This window comes from Uloborus diversus, chromosome 2, assembly GCF_026930045.1.
Source record: "Uloborus diversus isolate 005 chromosome 2, Udiv.v.3.1, whole genome shotgun sequence".
Lineage (NCBI taxonomy): Eukaryota > Metazoa > Arthropoda > Arachnida > Araneae > Uloboridae > Uloborus > Uloborus diversus.
The window spans coordinates 191,250,309-191,270,926 of record NC_072732.1 but is presented as its reverse complement, the minus strand read 5'-3'; the positions used below and the strand labels follow the sequence as shown (position 1 = coordinate 191,270,926).

At 35.5% G+C, this 20,618-nt stretch overlaps 1 protein-coding gene across 1 annotated transcript in view; it reads left to right on the top strand.

Moving 5' to 3' along the window:
* Nucleotides 1-8,680: 8,680 nt before the first annotated feature.
* The window catches only part of LOC129217584 (protein D2-like), a 38,689-nt gene continuing 26,751 nt past the window's right edge, over nt 8,681-20,618 (top strand). Inside the window, exon 1 of the mRNA XM_054851911.1 lies at nt 8,681-8,987. Within this exon, the coding sequence (XP_054707886.1) occupies nt 8,841-8,987 (147 nt within the window). The 5' untranslated portion in view covers nt 8,681-8,840. The remainder of the gene's footprint in view (nt 8,988-20,618) is intronic.

The window sequence follows — 20,618 nt, the reverse complement described above, 5'->3', positions numbered from 1 at the left end:
ACAAGCAACTTGTACCTATGATTACATAATTCCATCTTTATTTTCAAGATTAAAAAGTCAGAACAGCAATCTTGGTTACAAGAGCAGTTTAAAATAAATAAATACTCTGCTTCTCTAAATGTATATTGAAAAATATTCGTGAAGTGGATAAATTTTTCAATCATAGTTTCACTTCAGCTGATAAAGAACTTTCAAGTTCAAACCAAGGAAAGATTCTAAATTGAAGAAGAATAGAAAAAAGGAGCATTTTGAAGCATTCTCTTTTCCTTGAAATGCATCATCTTGGCCAATTACAAATGCTTACAGTATAATCGAATACACTATTCATATAATATTGCCAATTTTTGATGTCGGCGAAATGGAGAATCAAGTTTTGGAAACAATTCCCCAGAAATTACCAGCTTTTGTACTGTTTTGTAATTATAGTTAATCAATATCAAATTTCAATAAAGAAAAATTAATTTTCTTACAAATTGAATTCAATTGAAATTGAATAATGACAGTAGGTATAAATAAAAAATTTAGGAAAAAAAAAGAGGGAGGAGGATTTTATAGCAAAAGAAGACAAAAAAAAAAAAAAAAAACCTACGTCAGTGGCGTACCCAGCATGGGTGACACCCGGGCGGTAATTTGTGATGTCACCTCCCAAAACTCAAAAAAAAAAAAAAAGATTTCCTATTCTGTGTAAACTTGAAACTCATACAATTTTCAGAAACAACTAGTACTTTTGTGAAAAAACTAAATTTTAAGTGGGATAATGTACAAAAGACAAATAAAAATTATAAACGCTTTTTATATAATTTGCACTAGACGCATTTGTGCAGACCGTCGAGCGGTCAAAAAAAAAGGGGGGGGGATAGAAAATTCCTAGCCCCTTAATTATTTCAAATGCATTATCTCTTGAAAATTTGGAGTGCCCCCGATTCCCCCCCCCCCTTTCACCTTAGTTCCTAAATGATGGGTTTGATTACAAGAAAGTGGAATCAATGGAAGTAATCAACCTTAGCCGAATGCATTTTCATTCACAAACTAACATTTTTTACATTGAAAAGGAAACTCTTATTAGCTCCGAAACACGTGTCTGCAATTTAATTCGGATGTTTGTGCATTATAATATTGTTATTGGTTGAATTAAGCATTTTAAGCTTTGGAAACTTGTTGTAAAGCGAGAAATGTTGCATATATACCTGTTTTATGTTTGCAGTTATAACTTTCCCCCCTCTGCCCCCTGCACCATTTTTGGGGTTGGCCACATCTTAATTCGTTTTCCTCGTGCCTATCAGAATTCGTCTACCTATCAAAAATACCAACTGCCGTAATTTTATCACAAAAATTCCACGTACAACCACTCCCCCCCCCTACTTTACTATGTTCAAGGTTCGTAACATTCTAATCTGTTTTCTGCTTGCCAATACCTTTCAGAAAAACTAACTCCCGTTTTTGTTTCACAAAAATTTAACGGAAAACCACTTGCCCCCCAGTGCAATTTTAACACCCTGCACTGGGGTTAAAACTGCCCTTGCCCCCTGCACCATCTCTGGGATTGGCAACATCCAAATTCGTTTTCCTCGAGCCAATACCATTCCGAAAGACAAACTCCCAAATTGTATTACAAAAATCGCACAATCTCACCTACTTTGGGGCAGTCGAGATTTCGCTCCGCAAATAAGCGCCCGAAAAGTCACTTTTCCCCTTCTTTTAGCGATTGGAATAGCTACTTGCGAGAATTTCTTTGCGAGACCGCTTTTTCCCCTATAGCGCCATCTAGTGAGACGATCAGAACTAATCTCGCAAGGTGAATTACGAGCTTGGAATAAACGCCCAGATTTGAAAAATAATTTTTTTCGATTTGTCTACAACTTGGCGATATAGAGAAAAAGCTTGGCAATCTATCGCCAAGTGTTTACCAAATTATAACATCACTAGAGGCTGCCCAAACACTGATCAAACACCTAAATACCCAAAAATCATCACTGATTATCCCCAAAAAGTGAAAAGACACCTTTTGGAACTTCCGAATGCAACCAAAAGGAGAGTTGCTCAACTAGATCCCACTAGGAGTCTACATACCGAATTTCAATTTTCTACGACGTAGCATTTTTGAGTTATGTGAGATATGTACATACAGACTTCACGAGAAAACTCGTGGAAATTAACTCGGGGATTGTCAAAACGGAGGTTTTGGACAATCGGACCTCGATACCTTCTTAGGTACAGTCAACTCCCACTACAACGCGATTCAACTTACACGAAATGGTTATAACGCGGATTTCTCACGAGTAAGGAATTTTAGAGCTAACACGAATTCCTCGTCAAAACCAAGAATATTTTTCTTTCTTTCTTTCTTTTTTGTTTTTCATTCTAAATATTAGAGTTAATGAAATATAATGGCATCTTAGTGGCTGTTTCATCTAAAGTTTATGGAGATAGGAAGAAAAAGAAAGTTTCCCACGAAAAAAGGGGGGGGGGGAGTTAAGACGACAATAAGTATGAGTGAAACTTCTATATGTACCATTAAAAGTCAAAACAAAAAGATATCCGTATAAGTTCAGAACTTAGTGTCAATATTGAAGCTTGCAGAGTCGAAGCAAAGTAAATATTATGAAAATGGAAGCTGCTCTTGTGTGTGTATTAAAAAATTAAAGAGATGAGGAAGAGGGGCTGTTGCCATAAATGGAAAGGTTATAAAAGAAAAAGCGAAGCAACCGTATTTAAAAATGTATTAGACAAGAGTAACAATCTGATCGTGGAGCATAAATCATCATCATCTTCATTTTTTAAATTACAAATAGGTATTATTACTGTGCCTACTCTACAGTATTACTATTGTGTAGCAGTTTATTATTACGACATACTGTGCGTACCGTGTTTTTTTTTTTTTTTTTTAAATGTCTTTCCCTCCCATCGATCATTTATTTTGTGCATCCTAAAGTATTTTATGTTTTTTAAAGACATTAAAAGTTCAGTTCTTTATGTAAGAAGCTGTAAAGTATAGTTGAGGAATGCTTTAGTGCAGTTTGAGGGGGGTTTACAAATGTTTAAAAGAATTTAATATGTGTCTGAAAAATTTGTATACATACATTTTTCCACAACGCGAAATTTCGACTTACGCGAGGAGTCTTGGAACGCATCCCTCGCACAAGTCGGGATCCGACTGTACATATGCAGTGCACGTGCGGTAAGGCCGAAAAAACAACTCAACATTCAATCGGTGGTGAGCGAATTAGAAATTTTGGTCGATATTTGACTGAAATTTTTTTTCTCTGACACAATATTTCCTTTACTATGTAAAAGGAAGTAAAAATGAGACTGAAGTCACGCGGAATTATCTCATATCAGATCTTACCAATTTTCACTTCAGGGCATCCCCTAAACAAGAATGGATGTACCTATAAACTGAACAAACTATAGCTTAAAGCCCCCGCATTGTTGGGAGGACCCAACTTACGAAAAATGGCACAATGTGTTCTTGAAAAATGAAGAATACTTGAAAAAACGATTTCAATTTTCAAGTGCTTGAAAGCCTTGAAAATTGTAAAAACGAGCTGAAGTGTGCATCAGATGACTTCTTTTTACGCCAATTTAATGATAACAGTGCCTTGGAGTAAGCAAAGAAACTTTAAATATTTTTACCTCAAGTGTGTTGTGAACCGAAGCAAAAAAAAAAAAAAAAAACCGTTTTAAACAGATTAATTTTCCCAATATTGGACATTTTAATGTGATTCAATGGTTAACTCTTTAAATATCGCCAATAGTTTTATATAGCTAAATGTGTCGCCAAGTTGGCGAAAAAACTTGGCGATATATCACCAAGTGCTTGCCAAATTATAACACCACTTGAGTTTGCACTGAAATTAACAATGATTCCCCCCCCCCAAAAAAAAGGAGTAAAAGATCCCCTTTGGAACATTCAAACGCAACCGAAAGGAGAGGTGCACAATTAGACCTCTCCAGGAGTCTTCGTACCGAATTTCAACTTTCTAGGACATACCGTTTTTGAGTTATACGAGATACATACGCACATACATACTTACATACAGACGTCACGAGAAAACTCGTCGTATTTAATTCGGGGATCGTTAAAATGGATATTTCGGGTGTTTATACGTTCTTGGGCATATACCCACGTGTGGTTGGGTTGAAAAAAAAAAAAAAACTCAACATTCATTGGGGGGCAAGAAAAATGGAAATTAAGACCGATTTTTGGGTCAAAATGTTTTTGCGAATACAATATTTCCTTTACTTCGTAAGAGGAAGTTAAAAAAACGCCAAGTTTGTCGCCAAGTTGGCGACAAAGCTTGGCGATCAAAAACCTTGGCGATATATTGAAAAGTGTTTGCCAAATTATAACATCACTTGAGTTTGCATTGAAATTAACAATGATTTCCCCCCAATTAAGTGTGAAAGAGCCCCTTTGAAGCAACCAAAAAGGGAGTGCATAACTAGACCCCACTAGGAGTCTACGTACCAAATTTCAACTTTCTAGGACATACCGTTCTTGAGTTATGCGAGATACATAAGCACATACATACGTACTTGAGGTGGGCAATGTCGTTCTTTTTAATGATCCGTTCATCAGAGGACCCTTCATTCCTTTGATCCGTTCATTTAACTCGTTCATTTGAACGACTTCGTTCATTTAACAAGTTACAAGTGGTCTCTCTGCACGACATACTCACGTATATTCGAAATGTTTCATTAGATCAGCAATATTCTTTGAAGGAAAAATGACTAAAATCATCTAAAAGTAGAAAAATATGTGGCTATGAAAAATGAATTAAAAAAAAAAACTTTATTCTGGTTTGGATGTATAAAGCAATTAAAGTTCGTTTTTTAAGATATTTCTCAGTTGCCGAATGGTAAGATATGTTTTCTATTCCAAATATCGCAGGTTCTATTTCAGCACGTCAAAAAGTTAAGTTATTAAATGTTACTGTATATATAAAAAAAAACTGTTTGTTACGGTGGAAATTTTGAAAAATTAAACTTACGTGAAACAGTGCACTAATTCTAAATAGAAATATCATGTATACAAGCGTAGTATGGTCACAGGTGAAAAAAAAAAAAAAAAATCTGTACTTTAGGTTGCATTTTTAAAAAAATGTAAATCACAAAATAAATAACTAACAGCTACAAAAAAAAAAAAAAAAAAAAAAAAAACAGGTCACAATGTTAAACACGAGAATAAAGAAATGTTCATTAAAACTATCCTACCTTAAATAACATAAAATTAACAAAAGTAATATAATCATAAAACGCCTGCTTTAAACATAAAAATTGGATTAATGTGTCGAAACTGACCTTTTTTGACTCCAAAACAAACATCTGTCAACCATGACATCTACCCAAAAGAAAGAGGTGTGGTCATTCAAATATTTTTTTCCAGCTACACTACTGTATACATACATACAGTATGTATTACCAAGGCTTCACTCGATAATCGTCGTTAAAAATGAGGTTAAATCCTGCCAAAAAGGTCCAAATTCAGCTCCTTGCTACATCCTGTACCAAAAAAAATGCAAAAATCATGATTCTCACGTTTCTGTAACATTCTGCTTAAGATACATTTTGGAGTTTGGAGATTAAGGAAATCTTGCTATTTATAATCCCGAATTTAGTGTTTTAAAAGTTCTTTTGAAATTGCTTGCTTTTAACCTTACTTCTACTGCATACTCTCATTCTGTCAAGGACGAATAAAAAACAAAACATTACCCAACCTCTATTCTTCGTTTTCTACATGGGCGGATTTATGGGCGGGCGGAGGGGGGCAATGCCCCCCCAGTTTTGGGAGGACTTCATGTAGTAACAACACATCTTCCAAAAATTAAAAAAACATTATTAATTTTTTTTGAATGGTTCAGAAGGGCATGGGTGGATTTATAGGGGGGGGGGCATAGGGGGCAATGCCCCCGAGTTTTGAGAGGACTTTATATAGTAACAACACATCTTCCAAAATCTTAAAACAAAAAAAACATGACTTTTTAATCTTTGAATAGTTAAATGAAAATGAAGAGAAAAGCGAATATCCTTTTCTGATGGGAGAAAAGAAAAGGGGGAAAAAAACGAACATTAAATACAAATAGTACAGCTGTCACTGGGGTGCTGAAAATGTGTCTAAATTCACTATTTTGGACTGAAAATAATTTGGGCAAGTATATGAATGAAAATATAGGCTAAGCAAGCTATACATTAAGCTGCAACACTTATAATAATTGACGATTATTTTAACAAATTAGAACCTAAAGCAAAGGGGAAAAAACTCCCCGCCCCCCTCATTCCCACTAACAGAACTACTCGTTATGATTTGTGTCCACATTTCAAATATATTTTTGCATAATATTTATGTTCTTAGTAGATTAAGTGGCCTTTTGAGAAATTCTAAAAAACATAGTTTTTTTCCCTTCTCTCTCTCTTTTTTAAAGAGAAAAGAAGAGAGAATAAACACTACCACAAACTGAATAAATTTCAGTTATCTGAGTGTTCTGATTAAATGAATCTTTTTACTTAGAGGGAGAGTACAATTTTACTAACTTTATAAATACTGTTTAAAAAGTAAAGTAAGTCATAATCATCTAAGTCTAAGTGAGTCAGTCCTTGTCATTATTGAAATCTAAATGATTGAGTCATCACAAGTTTTGGAAAAATTTGCTGACATTTTATAACAGTCTATAAAAACCTAACAAAGATTGGTAAAATCGTAAAAATCCTTTAGCTGTAAAAACTGACGAATTTTTCGTAAAAATTACAAAAAATCAAGCATAAATTTACAGGTAAGAGTGAATTACAAACAGGGCAGAATTTGCCTATAAGATAAACAAGCTATTGCTTAGGGCCCCTGCTTTGAAGTGGGTCCCTAACTCCCCAAAAAAAAAATTATGATTCGTTCCTTAAAAATGGATATTGCGTGAAAAAACTAATTTCATTTTTAAGTACTTGAAAACCTTGAATATTTGGAAACGTGTGGCTACAAACCTTAAATTTTAACATTTCTAACAAATGGTAGAGGGGGGAGGAATGCCAAAATATGTCAAATTCAGCTCCTTGCCTTGTATTAAAAATGTAAAAATCATGGTCCTCACATTTGAAACATATTATTTGAAATAAATTCTTGTGACTCACATGTTTCATATCTTGCTATTTATTCAATTCCGAATGCAGTATTTTGGAAATTCTTTTGTTATTGATTGCTTTTATTTTACTTCTGCATATTGTCTATCTGTTTAGCACGGAAAAAAATACACACTACTGCTATTTCTTTTCGTTTTCTGCCCCACTTGCAACTGAAGAAAAGTTGTTGTCATGAGAAATCTATGGTTTCTTTTTTCTTTTAAATTTAAAATAGCTATTTCTCACAAAGTTAGAACAGGACTGTAAAAATTTACAATCAAGTACAAAAATATCAGAGACTGGAAAGTACAAAAGAAGTGTGTTAAATAATTTTATCCATTCTAGAGTCCTTGAAAATAATTAGATCCTAAGCAAAGTAGGCTCCAATTTCTTCTACTGCATATTGTTAATCTGTTTAGCCAGGGGAAAAAAATGATACACTAACTCTATTCCTTTTCGTTTTCTGCACTACTTATAATTAAAAGAAGTTTGTTGTAATGAGAATTCTATAGTTTATTTTTTCTTTCAATGCGACTGTTCTGATTTATGGCTGTTTCTTACAAAGTTTGAACAACACTGTACAACTGTATAATCTAGTTATCAATTTCTATGTCTATCCAATTAACCTTTATAAGGCTTTAAAATGCAGAATTTTATATCCATTTTACAAAATTTCCTCCGAGAGAAAAACCCCCGGCCCTCTAAAATTGGATATATTTTATTTCTCACTCAAAAGGGAGCCCTGCGTCTCTCTCTTGATACCAGCTCCCTCTCTTAAGGTCAATTCAAAAAGGACAGCATGAAAACACACATTAATGGAAACGACACACAAAAAAATAAAGCATGGACTTATGCATTACAGGAAACAGACAAAAACATGGGAGTGGGGGGGGGGGGCAATAAAAATGTTGCTAAAAAAAAATCCTGCCCCCCCAGGAACTCAGTCCTAAATCCGCCTATGGTTTTCTACACAACTTTTAATTGTGAAAAAAATTGCTGTCTTGTGAAATTTATATATATATATATATATATATATATATATATATATATATATATATATATATATATATATATATATATATATATATATATATATATATAACTTCAAATAGGTGTTTCTCAGGGGGGCCCATCTTCCGAAGAGCAAGGGCGCACCCCCCTCAAACAAGAGCCCCGCAAAAAAGTAAAAAATACCCTTTAAAACAACCCCTCTAAAAATTTCAATGCCACATACTGCTCTATGACCCCCCCCCCCTAGGTGGGCACCCATGGTAAAAGTCATTTGTGACAGGCTCCAAAATTTCTGTGCACGCCCCTGGGCTGTTGTGCACCGAGCATCCCTGTTATATCTATGCTTCAGTGTATTCTTTTAGATTTTTCACACATGTAGTTTAATTATGTGCAAATTAAAATTAAATTTAATTTTAGCTTTTTTCTTCATATTTTGACAATTAATTGACAATTGAAAGGATTGCATAGAATTTTGCGCTCTTTTTAGAAAACTTTCGATATTCGCTCCCTAGATGGCAGTATACAACACTAGTATTTTATTTTATTGTTTTCTAGTGGCCAGCAAAGAAAATGAAAATCCACTAAACTCGAGCTCGTGTTTTAATAGAATTTGCATTTCAGTACAAGGTAGTAAGAGTGAAATTAATGTTTAAGTGAATTTTGAGAATGAAAAAATTTTATGATTTATGAGTTGTGCTTCTTAAGGTTAAACGTGTTTTAAGATGATGCTTGCAAGTGCAGTGCAAATATTTATCGTTTGCTTTTACGGAATTGCATTTTGCTACGGACAAACGTGCGACTTGAGTAAATTTACAGAAGACCAAATAGTGCCTCATATAATTCCTAAAACTCCAGATGAAGCGTTAAAGGTAAAACTTCAGGTTTCAGTTACTTCAGAGTTTTATTCACATTTATTAAATTGCTGTAAAAAAGGGTACAATTTTGTATCATCTACGAATTTTATCCTCATCTTAGTAGTTTAGTTAAAATAGAACTCAGAACTGGATGTTCATTACGTAATAGTAATTTATGTTTGGTGTTTCGTTGTACCTCAGAGCCAGACTAGTTCAAAAATTACGATTTTCCGATTATTAGTGCATTGTATGTAGAATCCTATTCCGTGCTTTAACCACTTTTTCCAGTGCTTTAACCACTGAGCCAAAGTGACCTCAAGGCTCGGGGGCAAAGTTAGGTTAGGTGCGTGCTGTCTGACGTATGCCACACTAGTGTTGAAAGAGCGCATGTCCCATCCTTTGCAAGCGCCAAACAAACGTTTTCCCTCTCTCTTGTAAAGTAACGATGTGTGACTTAATTTGTTCTGGCTCTGACGTACATATTTAAGTTATGTATTGCAACTGTGACCGACTTCGAAACATATAACTATGATAAATTAAATGTTTTATGAATGTGTAAATGTCATATATAGGATATGTGGGGATATTTCGATAATTGGGAATCTGGCGCAGTCGTCTCATTTTTAGAGTAAAGAACTTTATTTAGGTAACCCTGCAGATTTATAGTAATTCTATGTGATTAGATGCTTCCGATCTCTTTGTTTTGATGTGCAAAGAAAAATACCTCTCGCGCAGGCGCTAGAGCCAAAAATTGACGCCAATGAAGAAAGATCGCCAGATTCCCAATTATCGAAATATCCCCGGATATGTGTATATACAATGGTGTTCAGTGCATTTAAAAAAACAGGGGAGAAAACAATTATCTTTCATGACGACATAAATGTGTCTAAACCATCATAAATCCTAATTTTACTTTCACTGAAAACTATGTATTTTAATAAAATTTTACCTTCATTGCAGTTTGTTTCTAAAATTTTAAAAATCGGGAGAGCGGTGGACGGAGCATTATCATAACGTGGAACATGCCAAATTAGCGAAAAAAAATCCCATTGCCGAAGTAGCTGTTACCATTTTTGTCCTTTTTAAGGGAACTACTCATGTTGACTTACCTGGTTTCTTTTTTTTAACCCCGACACACAAAAGAAGGGGGTTATAAGTTTGACGTGTCTGTGTATCTGTGTGCCTGTCTGTGGCTCTCTAGCGCCTAAACGGATGGACCAATTTTGAAAAATAAAATTTGTTCGAAAGGAGAGTTGATCAAGAGTGTTCTTAGCAAGGTCGCATCTTTGGGTGACATTAATTAATGAAGATATTAATTAAAAACCTCTAAAAGATTTTCCGCGATTTTGGCAGTGGAAACATAGTTAGATTTTTAAAACTTTAATACCAAAATAAAGAGAATTTTTTTTCCGCGTCTGATAGAATATGTTTGGAACTTCCATGTTTCATAGAATTCGAATTATAACGTTTTTTTTTTTCAAGCAGATTTTAATAACGGCTATTTCTTAATTCAAACGATTGGTTGCGTTTTATTTCATTGTTGGCCGACAAGGAAATTCCTATTCCTATTCAGAGTCACAACTGACTACAACTGAATTTATGTCGAGGACTGCATACTAAGTGCCTTGCCTCCATTATTGTATATACCGATAGATGGCAGCACCATCACCGGATCGAACAGTTAATGAGAACAGTGGCGCCGACTCCATGGGGCTTGAGGGGGCCCGAGCCCCCTCAAAAATATTTTTGAGGGGGCAGAGCCCCCCCCAATAAATCAAGAAAATTATAAGTTACATTATGCTTTCTAAACTCATAAATTTATCTTTTATTTTCCTTGTTTTGAAGATAGTTTACCTTGTAAAATATATTCAGTAATGAGTTAAAACAAATAATTATTACGGTTGTGTAAGCAGGTGCGAATGATGATAGTGTTACAGTGCTGCGAGTACTGTAAAAATTTGTCCCAGTGCGCGAACTTACGGGTCAAGTCTGTTGCCGGTGGGCAGCGCTGCGGCGCGCTCACCTAAGTGTTGCTGATCTGGAAAAATATATATGAGAGTTTGATTTGCATATAAAATGGGAGACGTGATAGTTTTGAATACTTTTGGGAATCGTGTTTAAAAGAAAACCTTCACAAAATGATGATCCTTCCCTTAATCGGAATCGACGTGTACCAAAGAAGTATGAAAACAATAAAGGCAGCTTACCGCAAACTCAAAATCCCAAAGGAAAACATTTGACTCGCGCTACTTATGCGAAATAGCTATAACACGATTTTTTCTCCATTATTCAGACCTAACGCGAATTCCTCACCGCAACACGAAAATTCTCGGAAGGGAATCGTGGTGTGTTCGTATCAGCTTTGTTATTGGCTACTAAAAATTTTTTTTCCATGAATGGATCTTTATCCTTTTAGCATCGCTGAGAGTAGAAGTTCCCTTTTCATTTTAAATGCGAAAGTTAATGAAATACAATGACACCTAAGAGCGCTATTTCCTCTAAAGTTTGTGAAGATAAAAAGAGAAAGTTTCATGACAATTAAAGAAAAGCTAGAGCTTCTTGAAAAGCTGATGGTCAACTAAAAAATGCGTTGAAGGTAGCACGAGAATTAGGTATGAGTGATTCTTTCGTACATACAATTACAAGTCAAGAAAAGGAAATCACCGAGTAGTGTCTTGCAAAAATTTATGAAAATGGAAACTGCTCATGTATTGTGCACGAATATCATTAATTGATCGACTGTACAACTAAAGATGCATTTGCTTTTCTTACTATATACTGTGTCTACCGTATACCGGTTTTTCTTTCTTTCCCATTAATCATTGATTTTGTACATCGTAGCAGTATTTTATGTTGAATAAAACGTTTTTTTTTAAATACAAGTAAACATTCAGTTCTTTATGTCAGAGACAGTAATGTACAGTTAGTTAAGAGATGGTTTTTAACAGTTTGAGGGGGTGTTTACAAGTGCCTAAAATAATTGGGTACGTTTATAAAAAAATTTACACATACCCTTTTCCACAACGCGAAAATTCGACCTACGCGAGAGGTCTTGGAATGCATCCCTCGCGTAAGACGGGAGTTGACTGTACTACAAGGCAATATACATTGAGGTTTGTAAAATGGTGCAATTTTGCATTATTGGGCGATTTACATCAACTGGACGCACACAGGTCATTGCAGTTGAACAAGAGTGCTTGCTTTTATTAAACAGAGGTGAAAGAGAAGAGAACATTTTGAAAAATCAACTGAGTTTTTCAAAAATGACCTAGACATTGAGAGACTGCGTTTACACTTGAATATGTTAGCCGATATCACTAATGTAAAAACAACTGGTCTTAAAAAGCATGCGTAAATTAAATTTCCTTTTTACAAAAATACTGTGTGTGTTTGCATTTATTTCTTCCGTTTTTCGAAGCCAAAAAATATGTGTCGGGCTTGTCGAGTTTTCGAGGTTCTAATGTTGATTATATGATTTTAAAAAAACTTTAAAACTCACTATTTTTCATCTCAAATTTAGAAAATTTTCTGCGGCATGCCCCCTTTCCCCCGATATTTTTTAAGTCGGCGTCTCTGGCAGTGCCCTTCAATGCAAGTCAAGCGCCCTACCTTTTCCATGCCTAGCTATGGCACTGCATGACTCCCCATAAAATAGAACAAAAAAATGTCTCTTACTAAGACAAGTGACATGATCTAGTTGAACCAGAAAAATTTGTATACCAATTTTTGGATTGTTTTACTTTGAAAACTCCATGCCACATACTGTTTGTTTTTTAAATTATACACACCAGAAAATATGTAAATTGGCATTTTCAAGGCACAACAATCGACCTTTATTTGGGGGGGGGGGGAACCTCCATGGGATTACATAACCCCCTAAACCCCCGGTGATGACTGGGTCAGCCCCCCCAATGATTTTTGCTAGTCGGCGCCCCTGAATGAGAATTTAGAACTAGTCTAGGAGCTAATAGCTATCTAGTGCTAGCACCCCTAGAGGTATCGTTTCACTTGGAGGACATTGAGACCACGAGCATATTTCACGTCGCCCAGTCCCCTTTAATGACGACGGTGGATCTTCGACCATCGAGGTTCGAACCCAGGACCCTCCGGCCCCGAGTCCGACACTCTACCGATCGGGCTACCACGGCCCCCGACAAGGAAATAAAACGCAATGATTTAAAATTTTTATGTGTTGCCAGTTTTTATTTAATGGCAAATAAAATACCTATATAACATTGATTTTCGTTATGTTCTTTACTAATAATACAGCTGAAAGTCTCTCTGTCTGGCTATCTCTGTCCGGATTTCTCTGATGCGCATAGCGCCTAGGCCATTCGTCCAATTTTCATGAAATTTGGCGCAGAATTAGTTCGTAGCATTGGGGTGTGCATCTCGAAGCGAGTTCTCGAAAATACGATTTTATTCTTTTTCTATTCCAATTTTAAGAACATTTTCTCGAGCAGAAGATGGACGAGTAAATTACCAAGTTATCATAACATGGAACCGTAACATGGAAAAACCAATTGGCGAGAAATTCATCGCACAGGCGAACCAAAAGACCTTTTAATTTTCTACTACTGGCAAAGCCGTGCGGGTGCCATCTATCTTCTATCTTCTATACATATAATAAAATAAGATGTTTGTGTGTGTGTGTGTGTGTGGCGCGCATCCCGGGAAAACGGTAAGGCCTAGAAAGATGAAATTTGGTATACAGGTGCAGTTTTTGCTGAAGTTGTGCACCTCGGGCTTCGATTTTTGATATTTTTAATAGAAAAAAAGTTATTTAATGTTTTATGCGTTTTTTTTGCACTTTTTAGTGCTTTTTACCTCACAGACCCCGAACCAATCGCACCACACAAATATTTTTTGTACTATAGTGTAGGAAATTTAATTTTAAATATGATGAATGAAAAAATTTTGAAGATAGAGCAATTTTTGTATTTTTTATAAATTTTTGAAGAAACCTTTATTTCGCATTTTTTTCTGGGTTTAGTTTTTTTCGAAACTCATCCTCCAAAAAGTATTGAGCCCTCAATTCCAAAATTTTAGTTGGTAATAGTAAAACATTTCGCCCCCTTCAGAAGAAAAAAGTTTTTAAAAATACCCAAAAGTTTTTTTTTTTTTTTTTTTTATAATTTTTTAAATCCAGAACACGACGCGACCTGTAAGCATTGCCGGCTGAGTTCCGCACTTCCTCATCACGTGACCTAACTGAAATCGTTTGCTTTCTTTTCACTTTTTTTTTTATCGTTCAGAGAAATTTTATATCTTTATTTTTCCCAACTTTTTTTTTTTTTTTTTTTCTGGACTGTTTGCTATATTTATTTTTGGTCAAATATTTTTGCGCATTTTAATTCAATAAAAGCGGTGATTTTTTTTTTATGTTTTGCAAGCGCTGCTTTTTGCACACTACAGGGAACACAGAGCCTTTTTTTGCGTGTAATTTTAAGTAAATAAATAAAGCCCGCGGTTTTTTGCATGATTTTTGTAGGGATTGGTGGTTATGTTTGATAGATAGAGAGATGATATTAAGTGGGCAAAATTTTTTTTTTTTTTTTTTACATAGAAAGGATTGTTAATTACTATCAGAGGTAGATATGCATGGATCGTATAGATAGATAGTTAGAGAGAACGAAAGGTGGACATATATAGAGGTGGATACAGTAGATGGACAGTAAGAAATAGAGGAACTTCAACGGGGAATCAATAGCCCCCCACCCACAAACAAACACACACCATGACTTTGAAAAAACAATGCTTTCACATAAAAGTGGAAATGCTTTTTGTTATTTTCCGACAAAATTTGCATGAAGAGTATGATGCCCTTTGTGCCTCCCCTCCCCCCCCTTAAAAATATGCCAAAGGACATAACGGGAGGTAGATCTAGAAAATACTTTATTCAACACAAAATTTATTTAATCAGCCGCCGATCAATCTTGGCGTAAAACGGCGAATGATAATATTGATGTATAGAGAAAAAGATTGATTAATACCATCGACAATTTTTTTTTAAGTAACCGCCGAAAAAGTCAACATTGGCGTAAAAAGGCGAATGATAATATTGATATATAGAGAAAAACATTGATTAATACCGTCGCTGCGGCAACCCTGGCGCAAAAGGCGAATTGCGTAAAAAGGCGGACCAGCTGGTCGCCGAAGGCGGCTAGTACATATAATAAAATAAGATGTTTGTGTGTGTGTAGCGGCATCCCGGAAAAACGGTAAGGCCTAGAAAGATGAAATTTGGTATACAGGTGTAGTTTTTGCTGAAGTTGTGCACCTCGGGCTTCGATTTTTGATATTTTAATTAGAAAAAATTTTTATGTGATTTTTAGCACTTTTTAGTACTTTTAACCTCACAGACCCCGAACCAATCGCGCCAGACAAATATTTTTGATACTAGTGTCGGAAATTTAATTTTAAATATGATGAACAAAAAAAATTTTGAAGATAGAGCAATTTTTGTATTTTTTATGAATTTTTGAAAAAACCTTTAATTTGCATGTTTTCCTGGGTTTTATTTTTTTCTAATATCATCCTGCGAGAAGTATTAAAGCCTCATTTCTGAAATTTAAGTTGGTAATAGTAAAACCATTTCGCCCTCTTCAGAAGAAAAAAGTTCTTAAAAATACGCAATAGTTTTTTTTTTTACAATATTTTTAATGCTGAACACATCATGTCCTTTCACGCATCAGTCGAAAAAAACGTTCTTCAATCTTTTAGGCCTGTGACGTCACTACTTGGGTTTCGATTCGATATTTACGATGGCATCTTAATCGCAAGCAATGTTAATCTTTTTTTTTTACTATATAGCTTACTTCATTTTCTGACGTGATGACCACGCGTTTTTTCGGCAGCGCTTGCTTTTTTTTTCCTTTTTTTTTTGTTTTATTTAGGGATTGCATTTATTTCTTTTTTCATCCCCCCCCCCCCAAGCTGGACCTTTCGCTGTATCTATATTACGTTACATTTCATAGTTGTGCGCATTAATTCAATAAAAACAGCGAGATTTTTTTTTTATCTTTGTCAAACGCTACTTTTTGCACACTACGGGGAATTTCAAATTTTTTTTTTTTTGCTCTACTTAAATGAAAAAAAGCGGTTTTATGAGTGTTCTTTGTTTTTATTAGGAAATGGGTGAGGAGGTTAAAAAAATAGAGATGGATAAGAAAATGTAGAGAGATTGTAAAGGTAGATAGCCGCCGAAGGCGGCAATCTTGGCGTAAAAAGGTAAATGACAAGTTAGCCAAACAGCCGCCGTAGGTGGCTGCTTGCACATTGGGTGTCAATGCCCCCCTCCCTCCCCCACATACACCATGACTTTGAAAAAACAATGCTTTCACATAAAAGTGGAAGTGTTTTTTGTTTTATTATTCGACAAAATTTGCATAAAGAGTACGTCGTTTGTGTCTCCCCTCCCCCTCCTATAAAAATATTCCAAACGACGAAACTGGAGACAGATCTAGAAAATATTTTATTAAAACTATTAATGATATAGATAGATATAGATTGATTGACACCGCCACGAAATTAATTTAAGCAGCCGCCGATGGCGGCAACTTAGGCGTAAAAAACGAATGATAATACTGATTTATAGAGAAAAACATTGATTAATGTCGTCGCTAAATTGTTTAAGCAGCCGCCGAAGGCGGCACTCCTGGCGTAAAAAGGTGGACCAGCTGGTCTCCGCAGGCGGCTAGTTAATAATATAAGGCTTTTAAAAGGTTTTTTAATTTTCCCTCTTGATTCTACAGTTGCTACTCGGTCGGGGGTTTTTTAAATTAATTTTATCGCTGCTGTTTCCCATTATTATGTCCCACTGTCCTTTTATTTAAAGTGGTGCGCAGATACGAAGCGGAATGCAGATAAGAAGATAGAATTGTTTTTCATGATTGCACTGCCTATACCATCTTGTTTTTCTCTTAAAGATTCGACGTTGATTTTCATTGAATACGACACCTCTAGCTCCATCAAATCACGAGGAAGCTGATTGTAGGATCATCGGACATGTTTTGGATGCTGCAGAAAGATGATACAGAAGCATATGCGTAAGAACTGTTGGCGCCCGCGGTCATTTGATATAGGCATATATACTTCCATGAGTTGTACAAAAAAGGGAGAAAGAAGATAGGGGTTACATTTGTAGCTGGAAAACACTTTCGACTAATACTAGTCCAAGATTTTGCTCACAAATTCGGTCAACAAAAAGCAGTTGCTTAAAGAGGGTTCGACTCATTCTCAGGATGTCACACGACCTCTTTGTTGCAAGTCGGGGAAAATTAACGATGTGGAAAAGATGGAAATACTATCCAGATTAGTGCATTTTTATACCTATCCTAACCTCAAATTAAAAAAAGAAAAAAAATTTAATTTGAATTCTGAAATTTTGAATTCAAATTATGTTTTTCGCAATCACGAACTGAGACAGGACCCTACTCATCGGAGTTATTGTTTCTAGAAACGGCTCCTGTCCCCCTCAAGTCTGCTTCTCCTCCTGGGTGGTTACTTGTGAGTAGTTGTGTGTGTGCGTAGACCTGTGTGTATGCACGTAGGTGTGTGTGAGTGTATGTGTGTGAAGTCGTGTGTGTGTATGTGTGTGTGTGAACGTGCGTGTGTGTAGGACATGGACGCCTCCAACCAGGAGAAGCGGATAGCTTAAAACCGGAGCAGCCGCGCCGCTAGCAGAGGACGGTGGGCGGTGGTGCTGCAAAGCTTCTGGTCGAAGTTGAAAAAGGCACGGACACCAAAAATGGTCAAATGAGAACAATAAGCAATCCTGATTGCTCAAAAAAAAAAAAAAAAACTGATTAAAAATTTCAAATATTTTATCGAATCTTTGCTACTCGTCTTCATGTAAGTTCCGTCTGTAAATGAAGCTAGAAAACGTTTTTCCACCAGCAAACAAAGATCAATGATTAACTTATCACCCACATTGAAGCATTTTGGCAACTTATTTAGGGCTTATCAATGGGACAGTATGGTTAAAATTTTAGCCTGAACTTAAATTCATGATTTTGGGGTTTACAGTAATTGATGAGAAGCACGTTCTTGTTTGTTTGAGTTTGCCCACAATTTCAAGTGCTTAAAGCGAATTTATATCATGCAAGGGTAAAAAAACAACTCTTTCAAATAACTTGAGGGTGCTTCAAAAATGAACTTATCTGCACATCGATGTGTAAATACAGCAAAGGAAAATGCTATGTATCTGTGTAAATTTCTTGTAAATTAACATGGCACTAAACTTCTTATTGCAGTAATTAATAATTTATTCCTCTTACATCATTCAAAGCATAGAACAAAGGCTTCAAATCGTCTGGAAAAAAAAAACTTAATTTTTTTAAAAGCGCTTAATAATAAATTTTGGTGTTCTATGAACAAAATATCCGTGCCCCCCCCCCCCCCCCGCCCTCATTTTACTAGTGCAAATATAACTTATAAAACTGCAGAACGTGGATCAAACTTCTAAAAAAGTGCGAAAAAGGTGTTTGAAGTTTTCTTTTTTGTTTTGCCAAAAATGAAAATTTATTTCGTTTTAACTAATCAATGTATTTTATACATTCCTAAGTAACCATTGAAATGTTTGTTTCAAATTTTGAAAAAATTACTAGCTTTGTTTATGATTTTTATTTCTAGTTTTATTCTTAGTTTTGTAATCAGTTTTTATCGGTAAATTTTAAAACATAAGTTCGGATTTTCTAATGTTTCGGATTTCTGGGGTTCGGATTATTGGGTTCTACTATAAATGAATTGATTTTCTTTAACATAGTGCTTTAAAGTACATAAAAAAACATTTCTCAAACAACTCCTCCAGAAATGTTCAAGACTTTAGTTAGTTAAAGTTTTGTTTAAAAAAAATGAAAGTTTTTGAAATTATTAAGAAAATTAGGAGGTTAAGAGATATTTCGATGGCTGAACTCCCAAAAGAAGAAAGAGTGGGTGTTTTTCAAAAAAATAAAAGTAGTTTTGGATTTTTGACCAAAAATAGCCGCCAAAGGGGTTTGGGGGGGGGGCGGCTTTTGAAATGCCTTCCCTTCTAAAAATGTTTATAAGGACATTGTCTACATGCATGCCAAGTTTCATGATCTTATCACGAAATGCAGTTTCTGGCTCTATTTTCTATCATAGCCCATATACTAGTTCTGAAACTTCCCAAAACAAATACGAAACCGTCATTCCGGCGCGCAACCCAGCCGAGTTCACAACATTAATCGCTCTAATTTTATCCTTTCCTGTATTTTGGTTTCCTTGGTGCAGGCGAGATGACAAAATGTTACAATTCGCAGCCAAATACAACAGTAGATCTTCGTTTTATGCGGTTTTGATTACACGCGGTTTAAGATTTGATACGTTTAGTTTATTTTACGTGGATGAGTTTTGATTTTACGTGGATGCGGCAATGCAAACAAATAAAATTTTCCCCTCTTTCAAAATCCGAATTCCTGAGATTTCAAATTACACGTAATAAACTGTATTTTGGCAGGGGTGCCCAGCCCCTAAGAGCTAGGGCTGACCTCCCCCCCCCAAATATTGCGAAGACCCACCCATAAGCCCCCCAAAAAGTGAAAAATACCCCTCAAAAACCCCCTTTAGAATTTTAATGGCGCAGCCTGCGTCATGACCCCCCTCTAGGGGGCACCCCAGATTTTGGTCTGCTAATAATTGAACTTGGACCACTATAGAAATTTTATGCGATTGGTTCCGGAACTCTTTTTGGAAGTAAAATTATTAAACTTACACAATTCAGAACTAAATGGAAGAAGAGCTTCTAGAAGTGACAAAGAAGGACGAAACCATCGAGGATACCGACATCGATGACACACAACGAAAAACATTCTCATTGAACAATTTTTAGCCATACTACCTTGACAATGGCAAATGATCCATGACTACGTTAATGCTCAGCTGCAGAGAAAAATTCTTAATGACTGCCAAAAGACTATCATTACCTGCTCTTTTTTTATAAACCCTAAATGAATTTATGAGTTCTTTATGCATTTTAAGCATAATCAATATAAGTACACATTAAACTTATATAATTAGTCATCACTAAAATGAAGGTTACCCTCCCCCCCCCCACCTATAGAACCCAACACTTATTTTAACATTACTGTTGAGTCTTTATTTATACGGTTTTGATTTACGCGGCATTTGACAAACGAGTCTACTCTATATACTTACGAGAGAGCAATCGAAAACCAAAAAGACGTAAACTTATCATTAATAAAATAACCAAGTACAGCTGACCACAGATGGGATGGAAAGGCAAAAATCCGTTCGCAGGCGGAAACGGAAACATCTGTCAGTTTTCTGGTATGCCAGCTTTTACAGAAGCGTGTTTAACCTGTGTCTAAATTAGACAGAGTCACATTAAAATTTACGGAGCACGTGCATTAAATGTTTTCTCTTCCTCCTCATTCAGATAGACTCGTCTTAACTGGACGTTTGCCAATTCCATATCATCCATGAGCTGACTGTATGACAGATATTCTTGCTTTATTTGGCAATCACGAATTGCCTATTAAGCTTACTTGACCGAGGTTAATGTTGCTCTGTTTTTCAAATAACCATGACGTTGAGAATAAATCTAGCTCGTTGTTTTGATATTTATTGAGAAGACACATTTTCGTCACCGCGGTTACAAATCGT